Here is a 24,307-nt window from a genome sequence, read left to right on the forward strand (position 1 = left end):
TGGGACATGTCTAAAAAAACAAAAAAAAATTCAAAAATAGTGATATAAATTTTTTTAAATTATAAAACTATCTTACTAAAACATATAAAAATAACAATAATTTAAATCGTATTTTTTAAACTTGATAAGGGGAACATAATCTAGATAATAAGTTAAGAATGTTTGACTAAGTTAACCCCGTTTTCTTTTTCTTTTTTTTAAAAAAACAAAATTATTTTTGATTGATAATTTTTTAAATCAATAGATTTTTTTTCTAGGTTGATAGGGTTATGGATCAATTTATATTCTTGATCGGATAAGATCAAGTTAATCATTATTTACTGGGTTAGTCCGGATAATCCTTTCTATATATATTTTTTAAACCAAATCTATTTAGGTTTTATGTCAACTAAGTCTTGGATTGATTTATTTTATCGGTCTAGGTTTTGCGAGTTATATACTATTATTAACTTTAAAATTTAATATAAACAAATCTGATGTACGATACCGTGATATATACTGATATTATAAGTGAAGAAAATAAATATCCTGCTTATTAATGAAACTAATTAATGCTATTGTTAACTGGGTTAGTGATTTATAGAATATAAAAATGAAACTAATTAATGATTTGCAGAATCAATTTTCTAATGATTCCTGTGGAGTTTGTTTAGCTGACTTAATTACAGAAATAAAAAACTCTGATATTTTTCTCTATCAGCAGTACGTACGACAAAGTAGAATTAAGGGTTCCTCGTGACCTTCTCATTACAAATACAAATATATTTTGTTCCAATGTCGAGCATATTGAAGTGGTCAACTATTTCAACCTCCTCTACAGTTGCCTGCTGGGAAGGCAAGCAACAATAAAATCTCTGGACGGCGTGTCGTTGCAGATGGAATTCAACCTTGAAAATTCTGTCCAAACAATTTTGTTAGCTCAGACTGCAGATTGACTTTTAGCTTCAGTCTTATCCAACTATTTACATAACAATGGTGTTCATATATATATATATGACCTAATGTAGATGATTTTATGTGGAAACGATATAATATGATGATTACACTGTTATCTTAAATCTTGATAGAATCACGAAGGTTGCTATTATTTTAAGTTCCTCTTTCACATCAATCTTCTCCAGCTTGGAACTTGATGTTTGCGAGTTGTTGTTTTCTTGACTGATTCGACACAAGCATATTTTGTCGAAGTTAAAAAAGAGCTTGTCTAGAATATAAAAATATAATAAAAAAATCCCCTAAAATATTTATATATAACGATAAACATATACATTATATTCGCGTACCACAAATAATAAAGGAATCCCATAAAATCCATATCATATTATTTCACCCAAAATATGATAAATTCCCATATAGAAAAAATATCATATTATTTCACCCAAAATATGATAAAATTTACTTAAAGTACCTTTAAAAAATTGTACCTGACTAACAACAAAACCAATATGAATAAGCGGAATCTGTGTATACATAAGATATTAGTTTGTTAAAATTAGATGGGTGATTTATGCTATAACGTGAATTGATTTAATTTTTTTCTAAAGTAAAAAAATAAATGTCTAAACATTAATAGCATTTTTTAAAGAGTAAAAAAATCTAGAACCGGAGTCATTGTTTCAAATGAATTCAAAAATTTTGATTAATTTAATAACATAATTAAAAAAATCTATTGACCAATCAAAAATAAATAAATACTTGCTAATATTATAAAAAGATATCCTTGAAATGTTATGAAAAGGTTTCAATGATCTTATTTGATAAAAAACAAAAAATAAACAAGAATGTGATAACCTCACAAATAAGAAAATAAAAAAAATCCAAAACCTAATTATCAATAAATCAAACATTGAAGGATCAATTAAAAAAAAATTAATTTTAAAAAAAGATAAAAAAAAAACTTGACTCAAGTTAGCATGTCAAATTTGTAATTTGGTCATGTGACTGAGGTAACATTACACAAAAGAAATTGAATAAAATAATGAAAGTCAACTCTCAAGCAAACTAAATGATAAAAGATAAAATTAAAAAAAATAATAATTCAATTAGAAAAACATTGAAAAAAAAACTCGAGTTAACTTGACTATCCCATAACCTAGGATGTGAGGTTGAGATAACCTTACAAAAAAGATAGAAAGAAATACACAAAGCTCAAGACCTAATAACATGAAAGGATGAAATTGAAAAAAAATCAATAAAAAAATAGTTAAATAAACACATCGAGTCATCTTGGGTTAACTCAACTAATCTACAACATAAGATATGAGATCAAGATAACTTTACAAAAAGGAAAGCAAAAAAAATTACCAAGCTTAAGATCCAATAATCTAACCTCGAAGAATAAAATCGAAAAAAATATCAATTTAAAAGAGGAACTAAAAATAAAATTAAAGTTAAATAAACGTAAACTTCAAACTCAATAACTTAGGTAATGAAATCAAGATTACCCTATAGATAATAAACATGAAAAAAATCACAAAACAAAGTTCATAATCATAAAAAATTTAAAAATAAATAGCAATTAAAATGATGAAGATCAAATCTGGTATAAAAACTAAATAAAAATAATAATAAGGAACTCAATTGAAAATTAAAATAAATTAAAAAAATGATAAAAAAACAAAAAAACAATAGCAATAAAAAAAATAATGATCAAAATTGAAGAACATTAAAAGAAATAAAATGCTTAGGGATGAAAATGAAAAAAAAATTCAAAAAGCATTAGAAACAAAATAAATAGTAATTAAAAGAATATAAATCAAAATTGATATAAATACAAACTAAAAAATAAATTTGATTTTTTAAGGACTAGCATGAAATTCAAAGTGAAGAAAGAAAAAAAAGCAAGGAAAAGAAAATAAAGTTCAGTGAATTCTAACTGTTGCCTTGCCTTGAACACATGTTTGATCATTAAAAAGAAAACAATAAGTTGTTTCATAAAAGATGGTGTTTCATCACGGGAAGACGCTATATATGTTGCTCAAATAGTGCAATCTCCCTTCAATTGCTAATTAATTTATATTTATTGAAGGTTTAAATTGCTTTTTATTCATATTGATTATAACTAAAAAATCATAATAAAAATATAAAAAAGTTTATGAATGTTAGATTTAATATTTTTTTTTGAAGAGCAATGTAATTATTTTACTATACTTCTAAACCATTGAAAGATGAAAAAGCCTTTAAATCCTAGTTTTAATTTTTTTTTGTTTTTAAAAACATTTAAATCATTTCACTATATATTTCAAATATAAAAAATATCTATATGTCGCCGTTCAATATATTAATTACAAATAGACCCATGAAAATTGTAATGTTTGAGAATAAAAAAAAAAAAAATCTTTTTACCCGTATATGGTAAAATGTATCTTGGTGCATACCCTTTTTTTTTTTTTAATTTGATAATAATAATAATGTGTTGAATAATTAACAGATAGCAGCACCTGTGTCCTCCACTTCTCTGAATAGGAACAGACAGTCCTAAACACTTGGATTTAAATATTAAATTTTTGTCTCGGTATGGAACGTGGACTCGACTTCTTAAATTTCCTTTCAATTTCAATGCCTTCTCTATATTATCGCTGCTTCCTCTCTCTCTTTCCCTTCTATAAACCTTCCCTCCTTTCCTTCCCTTTCTTCAGATTAAATCAAATCCTCTTGAAATCTTTTGGAGAAAATCGCATAGGGCCAGGTAAATTATTGTTTGCTGCACTCTCATTTGATTATTGCATGATGTTTTTATAGCTGTAACGTTGATATTTATTTATTTATTACTCACTGGTAAATTCCCTTTGAACTTGGTAAAAGAGTTCGAGGTTTTGATCAGAAAATGGTCCAGAGGCCTGCTAGTAGTATCCATCTAATCGCTTGTTGTGGACTCCTATATAATTTGAAGCCATGATTTCCCTTGGAAAAAAAAAATACTATGAACCTATTCTCTCGTATCTTGATTATTTAGTGAATTCACACGCTCTTTAGCTCACCATATTCTGCAAATTTGTTTCTCAGCAACTACGAAACTGATCCTGCAAACTCAAGTTTGGGTTTCGGTTTTCAATTGTTCAGTTATCTTCTTCCGTATATTTGAAAACTGAATACCTTTTCCTTCTTACAGTTCAATCTTTCTCTTGTTATCTCTAAACAAACGAATATAGTGTTCGTGATTCCTGTTTTAGATATAGCTTTCCTTCACCAGTCAAGTGTTTGTGTCTTCAGGGTTGCAAAAGAAAAGGGAGAGATGGTTAAACCGAGTGATCAATTTTGGATTTGTGTTGAGCAGATGAATGATGGTTCTTTCAAGTGTAAATTCTGTGGGTACGTGTTTGCGGTTGATTCTTCGATTTCAAGGATCATCTCTCATTTGTCTGGAGTTAAAGGATGTGGGGTTGATATTTGTGAAAAAGTCCCTGCAGATGTTCAGGAAGCAACCTATCTAGCTACTTATGGAGCAAATAAAAAACTCAAAGCCATGCAAAGTTCACGCTACGATGAGGCAAATAACACAGCTTTGAATTCTTTGCAAGGGCAAAACAGTGAAGTTGAAATTCTGGAAGGAGATCTCGAAAGAGTGCCAATGGAGGTTCAGGGCATGGAGGAAGAAGCCGGGGAGCATAGAGGTTTATTTCCTGAGGAGACAGGTTGTGACAGGGAACATGAGATTACAGAAACCATGCAGCCGATGGAGAGAAGTATCTCAGCAGAGAGGCTTGAACTTGATCATGATGCAGGAGAGACTAGAATAGAAGAAACACAAGCATTCCATGAGTTGCGCTGGCTGTATCATTTCTCTTGTTGATATCAAGAACGAAATAATAATAATAATAATAATAAATCCTGTTTACATCTTTTACAGAATCCCTATGTCCTCCATATCCTCTTTTTTTTGCTTCATTTTTTGAATTAAAAGAAATTATTAGATATTTTAAAAGTTGCACATTGTCCTTTCGAGAAGAACATGCGTTTTATCGTGAAAATAATTCATCAATATAATAATTTTTATGAGAGAACAGAGGACAGCACTGGATATACTGAATTATTCCTTGTAAAACTAATCCATTGAATGATCAGACCATTCCAATTGTTTAAAAAACATATCATTACAAACAACTGAATTTTAGTACAGCATTATCATATCACTGTTTCAAAAAAAATTTATGGTACTCTTATTAGTTTTTTACGAGGCCTATCTTAAAAAAAACAAATAAACATAAATACAAATAAAATAAAGTCTATAGACATAAAAAAAATTACAAAAACATTTCTATTTGGATTCTTCTCTTTTAATGATATCTATTTTTTAAAAATAACTCATAAAATAACTAATAAAATACCACCATCACTATCTAGAGAACATAAAACTCCTCTACTATTTATTATTTGTTTTATTGACAACTTCAACTAATCGAATTTTATATTAAGTTATAATTTATCACACGATTGTGTTGACAAATAAATAAAGAGTTGACAAATAATAATGGACAGCTTGAGAAAGAAGAAAATGACACCGCAAACGGGAATTGATTGAGTTGTTTAACGATGGCAGCCATGCCAAACTACCTTGTGCAGAATTCCATGCTTTCTGTGTGGAAATTTTTATTTTTAATTAAGTGGAGTGTTTGTATCAGTTTATATCTATTTTAATTAATTTTATAGATTTTAAAATTAATAATTATACAAATCTTTATTTACTTTAAAAAAACTTAAACTCATAATTATTAAAAAATAAATTTAAAGTTTGATTAATTAAACTATTTTTTGAGTTTCTCTGCATAGATTCTTAGCATATGACATGGATAACCTTTTGTTAAGAACTAGTGTTGGGACGTTGCCAATAATAAATAACAGCATTTGCAACCTATTTTAAAAGAGGATTGTTATTGTTAAAAAGTTACGATGATAGGTAGATAATTATCAAATAAATTGTATAAACTATTAATAAAATAATATAATTCATATGTTGTTATCATTAGTGTTATAATTTATAACTAAGTTGTTTAATCATTCTTATTTATAAATAAATATAAAAAAAGCAACACAATATAAAAATATATATAGAACCAAAAATATAAGAAATATAAGAAAGAATGAGCTACCACGGGTAATAAGTAATGACTATCATTGCAACACTGTAAAAAAAAAGAGTGAGGTTAAGAATTATAAAGAGTGAATAATCTTAATCATTCTTGTTTATAAATAAATATAACAAAAGCAACACAATATAAAAGTGTATGTAGAACCAAAAATATAAAAAATATAAGAGAGAATGAGCTACCATGGGTAATAAGTAGTGACTATCATTGCAACACTATAAAAAAAAAGAATGAGGTTAAGAATTATAAAGAGTGAATAATTCCTCATTTTCTATTATTATAAATGTTGTTATTTTTTTATATAATTAAATGATTTTTTTCATGAAACAAGTGTATTTAGCCTTCAATAAATAACTATTAGAACATTAATGGTCGGAATCCTCAATAACTAGCACAGTTGAACCACCAACATTAGAATCCGCGCTATTGCTTTCATCAAACCCATCCTCTTTGGCTTCATTATCCATGTTATCTTTTTATATCTGGAACATCGATCTTTATGCAATAGCCTCATCAATTTCTCATATTTCCCTTTTTTTAGCACTCCTTAGATCGAGTAGTCTGTAAGATCCTACTGGTACTCATCTTCCATAACTATAAGTCAGAGCATAGCTGATCTGAGGCACATGTCTTCTCAAAGACCCCTTGCTTCCTTATTGGTTTCACCTTCCCAAATAGCCCCGATACATGTTTGCATATATACCTAGTGCAAATCCCAGATTGAAAACAACAAAATCAATGGTGAATAATGATGCCATTAATTATATCCTCTAGTAGAAGAATTAGTTCTATGTTAAGAAGAGAAACTATAAATACAGTACAGTTTCAGAATATTATTACAAAGAGAAAATAAGTAAAAAGACAATCAAGATGAAGATTGAATTGTAATCCTTACCTAGGGTTTTGACGAGCTTCAATGTCAGCTTCCAATATAGACTTTATATCAAGCATCCCTTCCTACTTCAACTGTAATTTACTAAGCAGTTCCTGCAGATTACACTGCTCGGCTATATACATACACAGACCTCTTAGATGCAAGGCCTTTCTGACATGTCATCAATCTCTTCCTTCAGACAACACTTCACAATAATGATACACAACAAATACTGAATTATATTTTTGTAATCATCTTCAAGATCTTCACTTAATATATAGCATGCATTAAATTGTGCATCTTCCATGTCTATTATCACAAATAAATAATATCAAACACTAATTTTTCGATTAAAATACCATAAAAAAAAACCAAACATTCATGGAAAACATCAATGAACAATAGGATATAATTAATTGATCACTTACCCGTGTTTTTTTAATATGCTCTGAATTGTAAATAATTCTTGTTAGAGAGATATACTTTGTCAACAATAATTTATAAACATAGTGAAGAGACGCATTGCATTATATAGAATATAGAAAAAGATGTAAATGCAAGTGTATGTCGACATTGTGCTTGGTGTGTGACCGTCAAATCAAGTTATTGCTGTTGTATAGAAAATCTTAATATAATAATAATAAAATTGTAATTTAATTCTTTTTTATTTTATAACGACAAAACAAGGAGATACAGGATCAAGTTTAAATTTTGAAAAAAGAAAAAAAAGAAAAAAAAGAAAAAAATTGTTCACGGTGTAAGCAATAAACAACATTGAATCAAAATACCTTTTAAACATATCTACAGGATCATTACCTGGTTAATATTGACCGTGGCTGAGCACAATAGTTTCATACAGCATACGGTAAGCAGATATTCGGGTATAAGAACCTTAAGCTCAACGAGTATGAGAATCCTCTCAATATTTTGCTCATATTCACAGAGAGATCTTCACAGATTAAAGCCGTTTAATATCTAAGAATCGTAGGGAAAATTTGCTCTGAAAGCTCAATGTGGTATGATATCCTTTGAAGTACTTACTCAACTGCGTGTGTTGTTTTGCTTTGCAGGAGGTTGGCGGAGCAGCGCACTAGAATTAGAATAGGGCTTCGCTACATCTCCTAGAAGAAAACCCATGATGAGGATGTTCATTTTTATGTTGTGAGACACTTGCAGTTTTCGACCAATTTAGCAAATGATTCCGAAAGGAAATAAGGATGTTGGTTTTTTGTCGTTTGCTGTATCAGACAGTTCCCATGATCAAATAAACAGGGAGCCATTTTCCGGTAGATATCTTGATAAAACTTCTATATGATACTGCATGGAGATCCAAGTTACTAAACATGCTTACTCTAAAGACTGGTTCATCAGCCCAGAGTCTTCTGTTGCTGTTGCTTACCCCTAGCTTGTCAAATAATCCTTCAAATTTGTCATGGTGAAATGTGATCTACTTGGTGGTGCCAATTCTGATATATCTTATCTTGCACTTCATCATCAAGAACATAGACATCTAACTTGAAGTAATACATAAGATGCTCTATGTTTTCTTTTTTTTTTTTTGCTTCCATCAAGACAATTTTGACAGGATGCTCTATGTTTTTTTTTTTCTTTTTGCTTCCATCAAGACAATTTTGACAGCCCCGGAACAATTTCATACATAACAAGCCCTCAGGCAACGTAGGAACCCTCTCATGCGTGCAATATCCTATTATCTGGCTGCACTTTGAATTAACCCAGTGGTCAGCGATGAACTTCGGCAACCATTTACTCAAAAAAGATTTTCAAGCTCGAGATCAAAATTGGAAGAGCAGAAAATAAGAGCAAAAGGATTCAAGTTTTTTTAAATTTGACTACTGCGATTCAGAAGCTGCCGTAATTATTGTTTGTTGTGAAAGTATGTAACTTACTCAATCTCAACCCCAAGGCTCCTAAAATGCAAGACTAGAGAGAAAGGTGATGAGCAAAGGACCTCAATAGAAAATATAGAAAAGGCTATCATACAAATTACTTTGTTGTCAAAACTTAGAATACAACCAGGAAAGACTTGCTATTCCGTTTCCGTATGATGAATGTTGTGTGGGCAGGGTGACCCAGTTCAGAATGACAATATATACTACTCTGAGCTGCTCTTTAACTCAGTTCAGAATGACAATATATGCTCTAAGCTGCTCTTTAACTCGGAAAACAGTAGGATGAACCTGTAGAAACAGAAAATGAAACTAGCTTAAAAAACTAAAACTTAAAGGTTTTTAAGAACAGAAAGCAAGAGTATGCAATTGTTTGGAACTCCATTGTGGACAAGTTTACCAGGTTGTTAATCTGAGCAAATAAAACCTGATCATGTGTTATATTACACAAAAAACTCAGACATAAAGGTCCTGGATACCTAATTGAACTACAAAAATATAAACCCATCTTTATTGAACAAGACATCTGACGATAAAAGAATAATAATAATAATAATAAAAGGGTTGGCTAGGTGCTTTGCATTCCAAAACTGAGAAGTCAACAGCATTGCATATGTAAGAAAATAAGATTGAAGGAGTGCTAATGTTTATGAGCTTTTTTTTGTTTTTTTCTTATATGAGAATATAGATTTCATTCAAGAATGAAAAAACAAGGAACAAGCTCCAACATTCTTAAGCAGAGCCAGTCCAAAAGAACATCAGAAGGATTGTAACAGAGTATCTGCAAGGGCTGTTCTGACCAAGTCTCTAGTTACATCACTCAAATATAACAGATTATTCAAGTTGAAGGATCTGTATGACAAACCAGGATATTATGGATATGGTCCCTCAGTCTACATCTTTTACTTCTGCTTCAACATCTACAACAGCTGAAGAAGATTCTTTTCCTGAACAAACACACAGGCAGTTTCAGAATTCACAAATCATTCTACACCAGCAATAATTGGTGACTTTTAAGAGTTGAATTTCCACTTGATTTCTAAAATGGATTTAAGTTGCGTTAACAATTTGTTCTTAGTGTAGATTATTATATGAGCTCAAAGTTGTTCACTGTTATTCATAGTCATCTCATGCAAACTAATGCACAATGAATTTAATTTACATCAAGGCCATGAATGAAAGAAAGCAGTAGGGATTGGATGGCAAACCTTTCTTGAAACCAGAAGAGAAGTCACTGAATGCTTGTCCAAATGGTGTAGATTTTTTGGAGAACCTCACAGAATCACTCACAAACTCATCACCCACCACTGGAATGTATGGAAAATATCATAAAGAAATGAACACAATCAAGACAGATACATGCTAACATATCTGTAGATCAATCAACTAGACATCAAACTTGTCAGGATGTAGAAAATTAGTTCATAAAACAATAATGGGTCACATTTCTACATAAAAACCGTGAAAATCAAAACACCCAGAATCAAAAGAAGCCTTTACAATTAGATTTAATCTTTGATAAGCTCAATGTTGAGGTCATATGTTAAAACTTCAATTATCATCCTTCCATTTCATCATTGATTGCACATTCCATGTTTTGCAAATATAAGATTCAATTCTTAAAAAGAAGGAATTGAAAAGGGATCACATGGAAATCCTGAACATCAAATGCTGCATTTCTAATCAAGACCTGTGAAACTCCACAAAATGGTGAAAATGCAAGAGTGATTTGCGTGGAGGTGCGCGCAAAAACTTAAACTTCAAGAACAAAATAATATCTTCAATTGTTTTCTTTATGAAATCAATCCCACTAATTTATGCTGCAGTTCCATGAAAAATGCAGCATAGCTTATAGTAATCTATCACCTTATTTTAACCATTGCACAACAAGTTCAGCGCCAACAGTCCACTGTTCTAGGAATGTGACAAGATAAATTTTTGAACTCTAGTGAAGGATCTATCCAAGGCTTGGCTTTTACCTGAGAATGGTTGACTGCAAAAAGGGCACAGCTGCAATTCATCATTCAAAGTAGATCTGAGAAGGATAACATTATGATCCAAGTCAAACAACTGTGCACACCATCTAAAAAATTTGCCTATAAGCTTGATTAAAATCACTGTATCACTTACTTGAAAATCTGAAATTCATTTCCACAATTTGGGCACTGCATACGCCCCAAAAAAATCCAAAAATAAAATAAAATAAATCAGTTAAAGAAGGAAAAAATCCAAACACATGCATGTGTCTCCATCTTTTATGGAGGGAAGGCTTATAGAAGAACTATATAGCATATTTCTAAAAAGATAATAAATGAAAGAAAGGATAGTGCCTAGGAAGCTGGGAATTAGGAGTAGAGCCTCACAGTGCCTTGAAGTATGTCACGTCCTGCCCACCAGAGAAAGACTCCCAAGCCTACAATGGGAATAAATACTGCAAGGAGCTGCGCATAGAAGTCATCAATCAGTTAGATCTCATAGCACAAACTGATCTAATTCGAATATAATGCTATGAGGTAATAGCCCAAACACAAAAGTTATGCAACATAACATGGAAAAGCTACTATTAGTTTCAATATAACAAAACACTGCTCATTAGGGGGAAGAAACTCATGGGACATTCAAGTATATGTGTAACTACATTTAAGACAGTTCTAACCAGAATATTTAGAACCAGATGGTATCAAAACTACTATAAACAATTATAACCAATACAAGAACATTGAAGTAAAATCAACTTTTCCACATGAAGACAACTTGGACAAAAAAAAAAAAATCATGTTTAAATTAAAGTATGAAGAACACAGATCATATCAGAGAAGCTTCTGTATACTCCAGAGAGTACAATTAACTTATCATATTAGATTATGCATCTCAAATCATGTTTAAATTGGAGTATGAAGAACACGGATCATATCAGACAAGCTTCTGTATACTCCAGAGAGTACAATGAACTTATCATATTAGATTATGCATCTCAAAATATAAAAACCGGTGCTTCAGAAATGCCAAAAGGAACAACAGGAAGCTCAACTACTAACTAGAAAATCATAATACTGTACAAATCCGAATAAAATTTATGAACAGAATAATATGGTGAATTAAATACCCCTATATTGCAATATTCAGTAAACAATTAACAGATAGTAGATATTAAGAAACAAAACCAAAGCTCCAAATTTCCAGAAGGTAGATAGGCATCAATTTGAAAGTGAAACCACACAACTCACCACAAGCTCCTCTATAAATGTCCAATAAAGCATACAATAAACTTATTCAAATTCAAAGAGACAATCATCCAACAGAAAAATAAACAAAAAACTGGGAAAGACAAACACACCCAGATAGATATTAGCGTGTCCAAGATCCAACCAACAGTATCAAAAACCCAACCAAGTTGTCCAGTCATTGAAAGATAAGTCAATCCAACAGCCAAAGCAATATTTCCCAGAAGCCTAGCAGTACCACTATTATCTCCCCCACCACCACCACCACCAAACCCTTGATTAAACCTCACCAAAACCACCCTTCTCGTCCTTTTTAACCCCTCCTCTTTTATCCAAATCCCATCTTTTCCACCTCCCAACAAACTCCATTTTTCCTTGTAGGACCTTGATTTGAAGCTATCTTTCTTCAAAAAATCCAACTTTGAACTTGGTAGAGAGTGATAAGTAAAGGGTTTTTGGTATTTCTTTAAAGGAGAAAAATAGATAGAGAATTGAAGTAGTGTTGTCATGGCCAAGAAGAGTAAGTTTTGAACACAAGCTATAACACTGGTAGTGGATAGCGCGTGGAAGATTTCATGGTTAACGAAATCAAAATGGATTTGTGCTCTCTCACGGATGGTTTTAAAGAGTGTCTGCTTTCTTTTCCTGTGAGTTAAATGTGGATTATTAGTCTTCACCAGCCCATGAGGGAGTGCCACTTGTACTTGAAAACGACCTGGTTGGACAGTTCCCTCCCTTCCTATCCCAGCAGGATGCAGAAGAGAGTTATGTGGGCAGCTTTTGGTAGATTGGCAAGTGTAATATGTGCACTTGTTTTGGGCAGCTTTTGGTAGATTGGCAAGTGTACTGATCTTTGAAAAAATTGAGTTTGGTAATTGGACTTGTATGCATGCTTGTGTCCTCCGGCTTTTTAACTTGTTATTTTTTTCGGTTGAAAAGTGTTTTTTTTAAATAAAAGTTTAATTTTTTTAATGTTTTTAGGTAATTTTAAAATGTTAATTTAAAAAAAATATTATTTTCATATATTTTTATATAAAAATACTTTAAATAATAACTACTGTTAAAATATTAAAGGTGATTATAGCATTGCGTGTGCAATGTTTTCAGTTTTATTAAATTTTAATTTTTAATATTAAAGTTTAATAAGCACTCTTTTTATAAATGTAATTCAGCAAAGAATTTTTTCCGTATACCTCATAAAAAAAATATTATATGCTTTTTATGAGATGTGCCTTTTATAGATGTACCATGTGGTGCAATTTGCAAACAAATATTTTTTTCTATATAATATATTCAAATAATATAATCTTTAAATCCATTAATTTTTAGATAAATAACACTTGTGGTCCTTTCCTTTAATTTGATTTTGTGGTCAAATCTACCTCCTCTAATATGAAATTGGATATGATGGATTTTAAAATTTCATTGAACGGTTACCCTATGGTCTCTCTAATATGATTTATAATAAATGGTGAGATTCATGACACAGAGATTAATAAAGATTTGTTAAAACTATAAATGAATACACCAAATTATAATTTCTAAATATGTATTATTATATTAATATTTACTCTGGGAAAATAAGTCAAAGAAGATAATGTTTCTCCCCCATATCCTACCAAAAAAAAAAAGAATTATTCCTCCGAACCCATTTTTTGGGTAATTATTTTTAGTTTTGGGGGGACAAATTTGTCTAGGGGTCATTATTTCTGGATTGAAAAAAAAAATTTGAAAATAATTAAATTGGCTTTTGTCTAAAATATCCTTCATTTGTAATCTCTTTAATTGTTTTTTGAAAATAATTAAATTGGTTTTTGTCTAAAATATCCTTCATTTGTAATCAAAATTTTCCAATCTCACCTCCTACATACAACATTAAAAATACATTTAAAAAAGGTAATTTAGAAATTTTCTTTAAAAATTTAAAAATTAGCTTTGGTCGAGGAACTAATTTATGCTTTTCAAAACCCAAAAAACCAACTTATAAAATCATCAAAATCATAAGAATTAAATTATAATTTACTCAATAAAAACACGAGTAAGACCATATATATATATATATATATAAACTATTCATTAAGAAAACCAGCTGATTCTTAATAGCTCTGCATCGATTTCTATTCCATGTGTTTGTGAACTTAACATGCTAAATAGATCCATCTTGCTGTAAGAATCTTAAAAGCACAAGAACTGCACATGTTTTTCAGTTCAGCCGGACAGATCATTTAAGGTCGCTTAGTAACTGGAGGAACATCAAAGTCTTATGCCATGACTTGGGCTTCCTGTTCTTTTATCAGTGGAAGAAGCTCCATTCAGCTAATAAAAAGTGAGTTTTAACCACTCCTCTCATGTCTCTCAAGAAGGCTGCTAAGGAATCGATGACAGTGGAGTAGCATTGTAAGAAAGACTGGGACCATTACCTGCTGTCCATGGAAGAATAGGCTATTTGTTCTCAAAAGTGGACACATGGAGCAAATGGCACTGCCGCCCCATTGTTTTTCCTTTGATCTCTTCAACTTGTTTTACACATGTTGATGCATGTGAAGCAAAACATTTTGCTGATTCTACATACAGAATGCAGATACAGGTTCACAATGGGCGAAGTACAGGCAGTGTCTTTCACGCAACCATTACAGGAAGCAATTAATATTGGCATCAATCTTTAAGAAAGCATTAAAATTCTCACCAGATTGGTGTTGGCTTCTATGCTAGTCTTTCTTCCTATCCAATTTCACATTTATTGCGGCAATATCATCTCTATATGGCGTAGCACTATACGCATATTTCTGAAAAGCTGAAAAGAAGACCATTTCTACGCACACCAATGCATTTTGCAAAGCTTCTTCAATGTGCTCTACATCAAGCCAGAAATGATGAGATCGGATTATGCCCAACGCTACAAGAATATCAAGTACAACTCCCTGCAAAGACAATAAAAAAAAAATTCTCAGTCTTTGATTCTCAAGGACTGCCTAGATAGTCTGGCTGCTGCACGATGGTTTCAATCATGTCCCTTTTCGAAAAAGTTACTTTCTAGAGATTATTCTGATTTCCCAAGCTCATAATGTCAGAATTCCAAAACATTTGCTAATATGTGCATTAAAAATTGTTCTACTTCATCCAAAGCATGCTTCTGTCATAAAAATATACAAAGGCCTCATTGTTTGATGCAAGTGTGATCTATTAGACATGGCAAGGAACCATCAACTGCAACAAAAAATTCTACGTGTTATGTAAATTGAGCTTGAGAAGGGCGGGTGGTGAGAGCATACCTGCCAGAAGCAGAAAAAGACGATTCCTTTGATGCACAAGAACTTGGCAAGAGGTTTGTGTGGAGCCAACTCTTTAGCAAACACATGATAGAAAACCACCAGCGAATACAAAGCCAGTGATACTGAAATATTCAGAATGATTGTGAATGTCCAGCTCACCCAACTGGAATACAACCCAAGAAGTTGAAGAGATATCATCAAGATGGAGCAAGTAGGGCGAATCACAACAAACTGCCATGTCCAATACTTCAGGAGCTTTAATGTGTGGTGGTTCAAACGAACAGTGTGTGGCTGCAGTTGATAGATAAGGTCAGAGAACACTCAAACATACCACTTAAACTCCGGTTGATAAACATTACACTCAAACATACCACTTACACTCCGGTTGATAAACATTTTTTATTCCTAGTTACCAGTATATCACTAGCAAAAGTTGTTTAAGCAAATAAGAAAAGATACAAGGGACAGCAACGAATGGAGTGCAATTCCTGTAATCCAACATGACATGCCAGGTAATCAGTCTACAGAACTCTCCAATAATTCAAATGGACTGAACAACAGAACCAGTTCATTGATACAATTTGTAGTGATCTCAAAAAAAGATGCATCTTACAAACGAGTGCACAGCATCCACTACCTTCTAGGTCACAATACACACTAAAGGACGGCTCCCTAAAAAGGATAGAATAATGGTGATGGTATTCTCTGCTTTCCGCGGCAGAAGGTTGGAGAGTTGACTGCTAATGGTCCAAATGTCAACCAACACATATGGACAGTGCAATGGAAAGACAACCTTGTATGGAAGCATAGTAACAGAAATTTGGTTCCACTCCTGTCAATGATAACTTAATGTTCCTAATGCCATGATGCTTATTATGCTATTTACAAGCATCATCAAATCAATATGGAATCAAATAGAAAGAACCAATGAATGCGCACATCTCTAATACTAAAACATCAGTTTGATAAAAGACCGAAAATCAGAATAGAACTTCACCTGAAAAAGAGTCATTGGAAATGAGTGATGAATCTCCCTTCCCTTGATCTCATCTGGAACTATGTTTTTGCTTATTGATATGTTTAAGTACCTGTATAACAAAGCCAAGAACTTTGCTATCACCTGCAAGTAACACAGTCAACTTGACTTTGAAATCACTTGTGGGTGTGTTTCTAAACTTCAATTCCCATTTTTCCACATGAAAATTTGAAAACTTCATTTCCAACATATCAAATTTACAATTCTTGTGAATGTAGTTTTACCAGAGCCTCGTAACATTCCTTGACTGATTCCAAAAGCATAAAAAATGCTTTGCTCCCCTGAAAATCTACCAAACCAACAAAGGAGTCAATGGCATATATGGGGGCCATAAGTATGATGATAATAATAGCCCTTTGCTCCTTTGGCTTCTTCCAGCTGAGTAGATGCTCAGCGAGAAGCTGTCCTGAAAAATGCATTGTAAGCATCACACAGAAAGTGGATGCCAGAAGAGTAAGCTGTCCAGGATTCATTGAGCTCCTACTTTTTCGTAAATAAAACCTGCACAAAGAAGCGGAATAAGTGAAACACAAAAGCAAAATCCACTTGTCTGGAGGAGCACAATATAGAGACTTTACTCTAATGCAGCAAGTATGACATTTCAAAGTTGATGATCCTGAAGGAAGAAGATCAGATTGCACAATTACCATCATAGAGTAAGATGAAATCTTCATGAAAAAACAAAAGCACTTTAACAAAGCTTCCATCTAGAATTTTCAAAAAAGCAATGAGTTACCCCTTCCAACGGAGTTCACATTTTCAATCATTCAGTTTACCAAATAATTTGGTGCACATTTTTAGCAACATATTGACATCGTAAAGCATCATTAACAATGATAATTAGCTTATCGAGTCATATAGCAGTAAGTTGTCTAAAGAATTTCTCCTCTATATAGAAAGTGAACTCCCATTCCCTGAGAAATACTTATTACAAGTGGGTTATCATTTCTTACATCCTTGCCTTTTTTCAGTTCATCTTCAAGAGATAACATTCACATTACTAGGTGTCCAACTCAAGATTATGAAGATCAAACTTACAATCAAATTTAAATTTTCTTACTAATCACACGCATTTTTTTAGTCACAAAAGCAACTTCCAGAATATAAATAAAATAAATAATAGATTTCAATATGTCTATAACAAATCCAAACTGATCAATTTTTAAAGTCTGAAAAACAATTGACCAAACGAAGCCCCATTTGACAGAGATGATCCAATTCAAAAGCTACTGAAAATATCTCAAATATGAAGTCTTTCTTAGGTGATGTTAAACGTTTCTTTCTTGTAATTGAAATTTTCTTGATTTTCGAACTTCTAAGAACCCAAGAAAAACAAAAATATTAACTTTTGAAAACCTTCATGTAAGAAACCAAGTCACCAGAAACGCAGGGACACAGAATTATAAATGAGTACGGTAATAAGAGACTGCTTTTAGCTCAGTTGAGTAGTGTCTTACAGAAGTTTTGTTGTTGTTGACGACGGCCGAGGTGGTCTGTCTGTACTTCAGTACACTGGTTGATTTGGTTGATGCAAACTAGGAAGGAAAATTATTCTGGTGATTGATTTTCTTTGTCTGAATGCAAATTATTAATAATTTGATAGTGAGGGGTCAAGCATGAGATGGGATATGGAAAGCTCCATTGCCGTCTGATTCCAAGACTATTTCAGTCCTACCTTTTGATTCCAAAAATTGGACGGTGGGACTTGGATACGTGTGTGTGTATATATATATTCTCTTTATAATAACTCAATATAGATGGATCAAATAGAAAAAAAACTCAAGTGATAAAAAAAAAGTTGAATATTTTTCTTTGTCTGTTGAATTCAATCGGGTTGTGTTTGTGTTCAATCTTCAAATCACTTCAATCCCTAATAGTAAAAAAAGGGTTGTGTTTGTGTTCAATCTTCAAATCAATTCCCAAAGTTTTAATTGTTCTAAATCAATAAAATCTCATATAATTTAATCAAAATAAACATTAATCAAGTGAATTAATCAAGTAATAAGAATTTTTTTAACATCACAAGATCCCCTAACATCTCATATAATTTAATCAAAATAAACATTAATCAAGTGATGAGAATTTTGTTAACATCTAAAGATCCCCTAATTTAAATATTCAAAATAAACCATAAAATTTAATATTCAGGCATCTTTAAGTGAACAAATAAAAAAAAGTATAGAAAAAAAATTAAAAGATAAAAAAAGAGAATTTTATGAACACTATTACAATTTATGTTGTTTTTCTTAAATATTCAAAACAAACCATAAAATTTAATATTCAGGCATCTTCAAGTGAACAAATAAAAAAAAGTATAGAAAAAAAATTAAAAGATAAAAAAAAAAATATGAACACTATTACAATTTATGTTGTTTTGTTTTTTTTGGTTTACAATTTTTTTGGCATACCCTTTAGTTTTTTTAAAAAAAAATAATTTTTTTAATATATATAAGAATGAAACCTATCATGGATTCAATGCCAAACAATTTCCTGCTCCTATTATATAGTATTCATCCCTATTTGGTGATAAATAAAGCATAAAATAGACTTTCTAAAAACCCCAAATGGTCAATTTTAACATGAATTGTTAGGGATTTGATAAGTCCGACATTGATTCTCTCAAACGTGTCAATTGGGCAAATGCGCTCATAGTGACTAGGATGAATATCTCGTATACGGGGTCGTATTCTATGGTTACAATTCTACCATGTATATATTTTTCATTCTGTCGAAAATCAATTTTATGGTATTGACGTTTATGACCTCCCCCTTTATGTCTTGCGGTAATAATTTCTCTAGCATTATGGCCTTTACCATAACGATGTTGTCCATAGATCAAATTGTTTTGTGTATTGGATTTCACTTAATTGTCTATGGCTCCATTGTGTGTGCTTGGAGTAGAAGTTTTGTATAAATATATAGTCATGCTATTAAGTATTTTGATTTAAATTCTTTTCTTTCTAAGAGGTGGAATAGAATAACCCGATTGAAGCATAATGATAATACGTCTGTAATGTATTCTATGTCTCATAATAGGTCTCATTCTTATATATATTAAAAATAAATTATTTTAAAAAAAACTAAAGGGCATGTCAAAAAAATTGTAGACTAACAAAGAAAACAACATAACTTGTAATAGTGTTCATAATCTTTTTTTGTCCTTTAATTTTTTTTTGTTCTTTTAATTTTTTTTTGTTCTAATACTTTCTTTTATTTGTTCACTTGTAGATGCCTTATGTAATATTAAACTTTATAATTTGTTTTGATTATTTAAATTAGGGGATCTTGTGATGTTAAAAAAATTCTCATCACTTAGTTGATGTTTGTTTTGATTAAATTATATGAGATTTTATTAATTTAGAACAATTAAAACTTTGGAAATCGATTTAAAGATTGAACACATACACAACCCTTTTTTTTATTAGCATTAGGGATTGAATTGAACAAACAAAGAAAAATATTCAAATTTTTTTTTATCACTTGAATTTTTTTTCTATTTGATTCATCTATATTAAGTTTATTATAAAGTGAATATGTGTGTGTATCCAAGTCCCACCATCCAATTTTTGGAATCAAAAGGCAGGACTGAAATGGTCTTAGAATCAGATGGCAATGTGAATTTATTATAAGTTCGGTAATGTGATGCAAGATGATTTTTAATTAAAAATATATTAAAATTATGTTTTTTTAATTTTTGATATTAGCACATCAAAATAATAATAAAATATTAAATTAATATTTTTTACAAACAAAAAATAATTTAAAAGGCATCCAACCATAAAAACAAACACTCTCTTAATTATTTATTTTTATTGTCTAGATATAGGGATTCAAGGAAAAATCCTAGTGGATGGTTGATGCTAATTTTCATAAAATAAAAATTGAATATGGAGGTATATGCAGCCTCTTTTGACCTTAAAAGGTTGTTTTCTGTTATGTTCCTAGAATCATCTCGACAAAGGCTGCAAGGTGAGTTGACGCGTGGTGGATTACAAGTGGTAATGTGTTGCTAATGACCCCTCTTTTTTCCTTGATCTTCCTCTCTTTTATCTCTATCCATCTCAGGTTTTATGTCATTCTTTGTTAATTTTTTTATGTGAATTTTGGTTTTTATTTTTTTTAATTATTATTTTTTAAATAATTTTTTTAATTTTATTCTTCAATATTGAACTAGTTAAGTGCTAATCTTTATAAAAAAATTTTCAATTTGCTTTTTATTTGGCAATTATGGTCTCATGACTAGGATTACAAATTTCAAAGGATGACCTCGAGTTGACTTGAGTTATTTTTTTGAGTGTTTTTTTAAATTTTTTTTAAAATTTCATCCTTAAACATGTGGTTAGTTAAGAATTGAGTTGTATAATTTTTTGTCTCTTTACTTTTTATGAAGTTATCTTAATCTCTTGTCTAAGTTGTAATTTTTATCATTTTTTTCTATGGATTTTCTTTTTAAAAAATTGCCTTTCTAACACTGTGTTAATTTGGGAATTGAGCTTCATAATTGTTTTTTAATTTTTTTTATAAGGTTATCCCGCTCTTATGATCTAGAACACGGGTTTATCAGGTTTACCAAGGTTGACTTGAGCTTGTCTTTTTTTAAAAAAATTGAATATTTTTCTTTCTTATTTATCATTCAGAATTAAGTTTATTGATAATTAAACTTTATAATTTATTTAAATTTATCAATGCGGGATAAAATTGATCATTTTATTAATGCTCAGCCTGAAACAAATGCCTTTAAGATTAATGGTTATTACCACTATGTTATGAGTTCGTTTTGCCTATTAATAATGAAGCACAAAGTTTGTTCAACAATATGTTTTTAACATTGAGAATGAAATTTATAACTGGCTTGAGCTCAAGCCATTAATCTAGAAAAACTTTTTGTCAACCTTAATTGAAGTTTTTGTTTGTGGGTTTATAACCATGTTTGATTCTAATAATAAAATGGTTAAGTTGTTTTAACACGTTAAACAAAGACTTAACAAATCTAACAGTTTCAACTTCAGATTTTGCTTGGTTGGTAAGAGAAATGATACCTTAAGACAATATAATGATCCATTTTTTAAAGAAATTGATGTTTTGGTCATTAGAGATATTAGTGATTTTTAATTTTACGAAGACATCATCATTGACATATACTTGAGGACTCTTTAAAAAGTCCATAAACTTTATACAAAGTTTATGGTTTTGCATTATCCACTACCTTTTCTTTATAGTCAGGATGACTTTTGCATCGACATTGCATTAGCTAACCAAGAATAATAACCACCTATAAAAGCAATAAAGAATTTTGATGAAAGCTTTTTATGCTTATCTTGTTAATAGAAAGGAGTAAGGAAAAAGTACTCTCGTTAGAATTGAATTATTGTATCAATAATTTTATGTTGATATATTTATTAATAATAAAGAAGATCATCTTGGTTACATTTATACAAAATTGATAAGATCTTTCCTATGGAGCTTATAAAAGGGTGTTGGATTTCTTTGTTTTGAATGTGTTTATTTTTATGTTCAAAAAGTGCATTTAAAATTTTTTGAGTTTTTCTCTCATCAAATTATTTTTTTTATGATTTTGGATTATTTTAATGTACTAATATAAAAAATAACTTTTAAAAAATAAAAAAAAAATATTATTTTGATATATTTTCAAGTGAAAAATATTTAAAAAATAATTATTATCACAATCTAAAACGCTAAATTTATATTTTATGAAGTTGTTTGGGATTATTTTGATTGGGGTAACCAAATTTGCTTTGTCCTTTGTATACTAGACAATAGAATCTTTCATAACCTTTTATTTTATTAATTAGCATTGATTGCAATTAAAGGCCATTTGGAATTGTGTTCCAAATGGCGTTTCTAAACAATTTGATTATTTTTTATTTAAAATTATTTTTCATTTTAAAATTATTTTTATATATTGATATTAAAAATAATTTTTTTAATAATAAAAAAGTATTATTTTAATATATTTTTTAGTAAAAATTATTTTAAAAAGAAAACTGTTATTACATTCTCAAACACTTTATAAATAAAATATCAAGTGTTTGAATTATTTTATATTTGGTTTTGCTTTTATCTAACTTCTTTCAAATAAACAAACTGAGTAATCAATAATTTTTTTTTAAAAAAAGTTAGCAATCATATTCTATAAACATAGACAATCATAAACATGGACATATCCAGCCTATGGGGGCACTAGTTCACATTGTCTAAAAAAATCAAATGAAGTATATATTTTGTTGAAATTAGTAATGGCTTTCGACAAATAAAAGAATTAGAAAAAAATTAAATTAGATGTGTTCTGAAAATTAGAAAATAATTCCAAAGAATTATAACAAAAATAAGAAATAAAAGTTAAGAAAGAATTGTGCAAAAAAATATTGGTGTGAACCCAATTAATAATTGATAATATTACCATGAAACTATAGTAAGTTTATAAATAAAACAAATGATGAAAATGAGAAATAAATATATTTTGAAATAAAAAAAGGTTCCAAAAACTTAGTAAAATAACTGATATAGTTCTAGCAATGATTAAATAATAAAATATAAATTTTGATGTAAAATCACCTATTGACTAATTTTATGCTATCAAGTATAACTTTTCATTCGATTGTTAAATTTGGTTGAAATCTCGTAAGGAACCTCTTAACACATTACTCTATCTTAGGTTAAAATTTTAAGGTAATTTAAATTTGAAAAATCCATGCAAAAATATCAAACTAAAAATAACATATAGGCTCGTTAATGGTATTTTCATAAATAAGTTGGGAGAATTGAAAATTCAACTTCTTTTGTCTTTTTAAATTGTTAGCCAATGCTAAAAAAAAATCAAAAGAGAAAAAAAATTGAAAGTTTCTTAACTAAAACCTTGGAATGGAGAGTGATCAAGATTTAATATAGGATAGATAAGGGAATGAGTATTAAACACATTTAATTAAAGAATCATTCAGAAAATCAAGTAAGGGAAAAAAAATAGAAAAACAAAACACATGACATTAAAAGGAAAAACAAGGAGACTTAGAAAATTTTAATTGATCAATATTCAAAGTTTTATTATTATTGACTAAATGTTATAAACTCGAGTGTACAAATTTAAGTAAAGATTAAGAAAATTTATACAAAATTATTAAATTTTGAATTAGATTTCTTAGATGTTAAATTAAAAAAACATGACATTGTGAAAATACAATATTCTTGATATAGAATAAGATATAAATGATGCTAATTGTCATAACCCAATTTTGGTCCTTTGGCTTTTAATTTAATTTTTACAGGGTTTAAAATAAAAAATTAAAAGATCAGAAATTTATTTCGATGAAAAGTGTGATTTGTCAATTTCCGTGAAAATTAAGGACTATAATATGCCTTTGTCATTCTAGCCTTATCCTCAAGATAATCCTTATCTTCTTCAAGATAATCCTTACTTTCAAGATAATCCCTATATTTTTCAAAATACTCCTTACCTTCAAGCTAATCCTTACCTTCTTCAAGATAATCCTCAAGATAATGATAGTTGTCTGCTTTCGAATTCGATTCTAATTCGAACTTCAAAAAAGAGAATGAGTTTGATTGAGACTTTACTTCTTGCAAGTGATGGGACTCTTGTACTATAAATACAGATCTCAAGGGAAAAAAAAAGGAGAGGATGAACCCGAGAATAGAGAATTAACCCAGAAAAATAGAGCAAAAGAAGGAGAGAGAGAGGAAGGAGGACCATTAGAGAGAAACCCTAAAAGAAAAAACCTCAAGAGGAGGCCATTACCAGAAACCCTAAAAGAGAGAAACATAAAAAAGAAGGGGGCGGTGAACCCTATACTAGCCGTCGCTGCCCCCCTCAATCCTTTTTTTTCCCAGTCTCCCTTGACTTCGCCTTCAGCAGCCACATGCTTAGGTAAGTTT

At 30.1% G+C, this 24,307-nt stretch overlaps 3 protein-coding genes, 1 long non-coding RNA gene and 1 pseudogene across 8 annotated transcripts in view; 2 read left to right on the forward strand and 3 right to left on the reverse strand.

Annotated features, from left to right (window-relative positions):
* Positions 1-4,848, forward strand: part of LOC105139700 (uncharacterized) — a 24,126-nt gene extending 19,278 nt beyond the window's left edge. The window contains exons 1-2 of one of the 3 annotated variants that reach the window (XM_011046252.1): positions 3,539-3,688; positions 4,152-4,848. In XM_011046252.1, the coding sequence (XP_011044554.1) occupies positions 3,559-3,688; positions 4,152-4,792 (771 nt within the window). In that variant the 5' untranslated portion in view covers positions 3,539-3,558 and the 3' untranslated portion in view covers positions 4,793-4,848. Of the gene's footprint in view, positions 3,689-4,151 lie in introns of those variants that run through there. The other 2 variants (XM_011046254.1, XM_011046257.1) reach the window with 2 other exon arrangements.
* A 1,535-nt stretch (positions 4,849-6,383) lies between these two features.
* LOC105139702 (uncharacterized) lies at positions 6,384-8,514 on the reverse strand. The gene is made up of 3 exons (XR_845034.1): positions 7,777-8,514; positions 6,982-7,165; positions 6,384-6,789 (listed from the first exon to the last, which is right to left on the reverse strand). It is a non-coding gene; the product is annotated as an uncharacterized LOC105139702 (long non-coding RNA).
* Positions 8,515-8,802: 288 nt separating this feature from the next.
* Positions 8,803-12,875, reverse strand: LOC105139703 (uncharacterized). Its single transcript, XM_011046260.1, has 7 exons — positions 12,205-12,875; positions 11,231-11,308; positions 10,998-11,032; positions 10,847-10,902; positions 10,076-10,174; positions 9,733-9,814; positions 8,803-9,158 (listed from the first exon to the last, which is right to left on the reverse strand). Exons 1-6 carry the CDS (start codon positions 12,598-12,600, stop codon positions 9,756-9,758), a joined length of 723 nt encoding a protein of 240 aa, XP_011044562.1. The 5' UTR covers positions 12,601-12,875; the 3' UTR covers positions 8,803-9,158; positions 9,733-9,755.
* Positions 12,876-14,515: 1,640 nt separating this feature from the next.
* On the reverse strand, positions 14,516-18,092 carry LOC105139704 (transmembrane protein 184C-like). 3 transcript variants are annotated; one of them, XM_011046263.1, is made up of 6 exons: positions 17,857-18,092; positions 16,624-16,900; positions 16,361-16,483; positions 15,364-15,654; positions 14,778-15,012; positions 14,516-14,655 (listed from the first exon to the last, which is right to left on the reverse strand). In XM_011046263.1, exons 2-5 carry the CDS (start codon positions 16,870-16,872, stop codon positions 14,800-14,802), a joined length of 876 nt encoding a protein of 291 aa, XP_011044565.1. In that variant the 5' UTR covers positions 16,873-16,900; positions 17,857-18,092; the 3' UTR covers positions 14,516-14,655; positions 14,778-14,799. The 3 variants fall into 3 exon arrangements, with proteins under 3 accessions (XP_011044565.1, XP_011044564.1, XP_011044563.1); XM_011046262.1 differs by adding an exon at positions 16,978-17,015 and having other exon boundaries at positions 14,516-15,012; XM_011046261.1 differs by having other exon boundaries at positions 14,516-15,012.
* Positions 18,093-20,286: 2,194 nt separating this feature from the next.
* The window catches only part of LOC105139709 (uncharacterized), an 11,452-nt pseudogene continuing 7,431 nt past the window's right edge, over positions 20,287-24,307 (forward strand).

Source organism: Populus euphratica, unplaced genomic scaffold, assembly GCF_000495115.2.
Source record: "Populus euphratica unplaced genomic scaffold, PopEup_1.0 scaffold280.1, whole genome shotgun sequence".
In the NCBI taxonomy this organism is placed as follows: domain Eukaryota; kingdom Viridiplantae; phylum Streptophyta; class Magnoliopsida; order Malpighiales; family Salicaceae; genus Populus; species Populus euphratica.